Below are 3,414 nucleotides of genomic sequence, written 5' to 3' on the forward strand. Positions count from 1 at the left end.
GCGCCCGCTGGGCATCATAACCAGAGGTGTGGAGGATGAGTTTGTGGTCATCAAAGAGAGATGCGGGGCCCTGGGTCCGCAGGACCATGACGGACATGTCTTCCAGATCTGTGAAGCCAGAGAAGTGAATCAGGGAAACTGGGGGACCCCCCCCGCACCTCCTCCCCCTGCCTCCCCCTGCTGACCCTTCCCCAGGTCCATGGGTATCAAGGGCCTGCATCAGACCAAGCCATAACATTTGTGTGCATGTCACATGTCTTGCCACTTCGTGTCCCCTTTCGGGCCTACATTTCCTCATCTGCCTGGAGAAGTGTGAGGTGACCGTAACCATCCCCATGCCTGAACACCCAGGGACCCAGGCAGCCCCAGTTCCTCACCTTGCAGGCAGCGCACGTGCTGGTCATAGTTGTCAGGGACATCACAGCCCAGATCGTCCCTGTCACAGTTCACCAGCAAGATAGCTCCATACCCACCAGGACCCCAGACCCACTGCCCCTGCAACAGGAAAACAGCCAGTGAAGGGAGGTGTGGGCCGGACCTGCGCCTCCTCCCCTGATACTCCTGTAAGACCCCTAAGCCGTCATCCTACCCTGTGAGGAGAGGTCCACTTTCACATCCTGCTCAAGAACTATCAATAGCTCCCTCATGTCCACACTCTCAAATCCAAGCCACGGCTCTCTGTCGTGGCTGTGATATGCCTCCAGCCCATGTGGCATTGCTCTACAGGCGACCTCTGGTTGTAGGGACCCACCCTCCACTCCTCCCCTCCTTCCTCTATGTCCTTGTTCTTGCTGTTCCCACACCCAGAGTGCATCCCTCTGTGCTCCCAGGGAAGCCTTCCCTGCTCCCGCCCTCACCACGACCTCCTCTGTACTCTCAGTGACTTTAGTGCCACTACAACGGGGTGAAAGGATATGTAACAGTACACACTGCTAGAAGCGCTGTTTCCCCTATAATCTACACTAGATTGTAGTGTAGATTATAATACACTACAATCAGGGTCAGTGTATTATAGCCAGGGACCAACCCTACTAGCTGCCTGAGTTTGTAAATAAAGTTTTACCAGAACACTGCTATGTCAGTAGTTTATTGTGGCTGTGGTAACTTCACACTGCAGTGATAAAAATGAGGCAGTTTGACTTTTATTTTTTCAGTTTGACTTTTTCTTTCTTTTCTTTTCTCTCTCTCTTTCTTTCTCTCTTTTTCTCTCTCTTTCTTTCTTTCTTTCTTTCTTTCTTTCTTTCTTTCTTTCTTTCTTTCTTTTTCTTTCTTTTTGTGTTTTTCAGACAGGGTCTCACTATACAGTTCAGGCTGGCCTTGAGCTCACTTTGTAGCCCAGGCTGATCTTGAACTCTCAGCAATCCTGCCTCAACCTCTCGAGTGATGGGACTTCATGTGTGTATGACTACATCCGGCAAGTTCTCTGGCTTTTATTTTTTAAGAAAATTGACAACACTTGACCTAAACTATAATTCCAGAACTTTCTTCTGACAAAATCTAGGAACTTCTGTGCCTGACAGCATGGGGTAGTGATTTTTCTTCTGGCAGAGATCCCCCCCTGCCAGGACCTGGTCCTCTTTGGGTTTCTCTGACTATAGCATCCCCTGGGAGGCGGATGCAGGGGACACCTGTAACGGCCTCTCTCCTCCCACCTCAGCTCCACACTCCACTGCCCCTGTCTGGGTCCAGGCCAGGAAGCTTACCTTGTCCACGACGCTCCTGTCTTGCCTGCCCTCATAGTTCAGGTCGCAGTCCAGGGCAATGTCTGTGGGAAGAGGTGGCAGGTGAGTTCTTATGAGGTGCCCGGAGACCTGAGACTGGTGGAGGCTTCTGTTCTTAGTCTTTGTCTCAGGGCCAACACAACCCAGAGGCAGGACTCAGGCTTCCGTCCCTCCCTGAGCTGGGGAATGAGGCCTTGGAGAGGAAGAGCGGTCAGAGCAAAGACTGGGGCCAGAGGCTGTCTGTCCTGGTGACCCCTTTTCTAGATCCTCAGAGCCCTTGCTGGCTGGGTGCACGCTGCACTGAGTCCAGGTGGCCAGAACCTTCTTGTTCTGCAGGAGGCCGTCTCATCTTGGAATGGACGGTAAGTCCCGACTTTGGTATCAGGCTGCCCCGGATGTGAATCTGGACTCTGCCACCTGCTGGCTGGGCAGCCTTTCTAAACTTCGCTGCAGCAGTTATTTCCACCCGCAAGTCCCAGCCTGTGCTCCTCATCCCCACCCCATCTTAAGTCTTAACCTTTCTCCCTGGAAACCAGGAGAGATCTTACTATACAAAGGAAATATTCAAGTGCTCAGAATCAGTTTTCCTGCTTCTACAAAACCCTTCTGAGCTCTTAAAGAAGAGCGAAAGGGAAGAAATGGATTTTAATAAGTGATTTAATGTGAAAGATACCCAACACCATATAGTAATATACAGATGTGAGCCCCAGAAGCCAAACAGGAAGAACTGAAGGCTGCGCAATTCCTCCGTGGAAAACTCAGACAGTGATACCAGACTCGGGCCCCCCTCATGCATATTCAGGAGAGCAGACTATAAGCACAGCAAGGAAGTGCACATCACAAAGCAATGCTTGTCTCTAGACAAGAACGGAGCGGTGTGTCTGACAGTCCTGTGTCCTACCTACTCCCAACTAAAGTAAGGCAAATTCAACCAGTGAGGAGATGGCACCCTACAAGACAGGAAACACCACTAAAGGCTGCTACCATGCAGGAAGCAAGTTGTCCCCGTGGACTGTGAATAGGGATATCAGGCCAGCCAGGGATATAGCTCAGTGGTGTAAGTGCCTGCCTGACAGGTGTATCAAGAGCTCATCAAGAGCTCAGCCCCCTTTTTAAAAATTTTTTATTTATTTATTTATGTGTGTGTGTGGCCAGCTCAGCCCACCAGGAGGCGGGGCTGGCTGGCATGTGGACTGGGGGACTGAACCGCGGTCCCTGTGCTTTGCTAAGCTTGCTCTAAGTAGGTGCCTTAGACCACTGAGCCGTCTCACCAGCCCAAGCCCTTTTGAGAATCAACATTTAAAATATACCCCCTCTTCAACCTACAAGCTCTACTTCTGCAAGAGTCAGCAACAGAGAAAGCATTTGCTCTTCCTGGCTATTGCTTTCCAGGCTTGTGCGAATACAGACCCCTCACCCCAGCCCCTAGAAGGAGGACCCCAGGCCCACAACCTGTGGCATCTCTCAATTAGTTAAGCAGCTTTGCATTTGGGTTTTGACTAAGTGGCTTTTTGCTCTGTGAAATGCTGGTTGACATTTTAGTCCGTTTCTATTTATTCATTGGTTTTTATTGGACTTCTCCATAGGCTGTATGTGCTGTTAATATATATATTAAATCTCTCCTCCCAGCCCATAATTTGACTTTGTACTTGCTCCCATTATAAAGTTGTTTTAAACTTTGAAGTTGCCTAAT

The 3,414-nt window shown here is 50.1% G+C and overlaps 1 protein-coding gene across 1 annotated transcript in view; it reads right to left on the bottom strand.

Annotated features, from left to right (window-relative positions):
* Padi3 (peptidyl arginine deiminase 3) overlaps positions 1 to 3,414 on the bottom strand; it is a 29,015-nt gene that overhangs the window by 12,659 nt on the left and 12,942 nt on the right. Inside the window, exons 4-6 of the mRNA XM_004637763.2 lie at positions 1,704 to 1,765; positions 378 to 495; positions 5 to 108 (exon numbers count right to left, since the gene is read on the bottom strand). Of these exons, the coding sequence (XP_004637820.1) occupies positions 5 to 108; positions 378 to 495; positions 1,704 to 1,765 (284 nt within the window). The remainder of the gene's footprint in view (positions 1 to 4; positions 109 to 377; positions 496 to 1,703; positions 1,766 to 3,414) is intronic.

Source organism: Octodon degus, unplaced genomic scaffold (genome assembly GCF_000260255.1).
Source record: "Octodon degus isolate 3935 unplaced genomic scaffold, OctDeg1.0 scaffold00092, whole genome shotgun sequence".
Lineage (NCBI taxonomy): Eukaryota > Metazoa > Chordata > Mammalia > Rodentia > Octodontidae > Octodon > Octodon degus.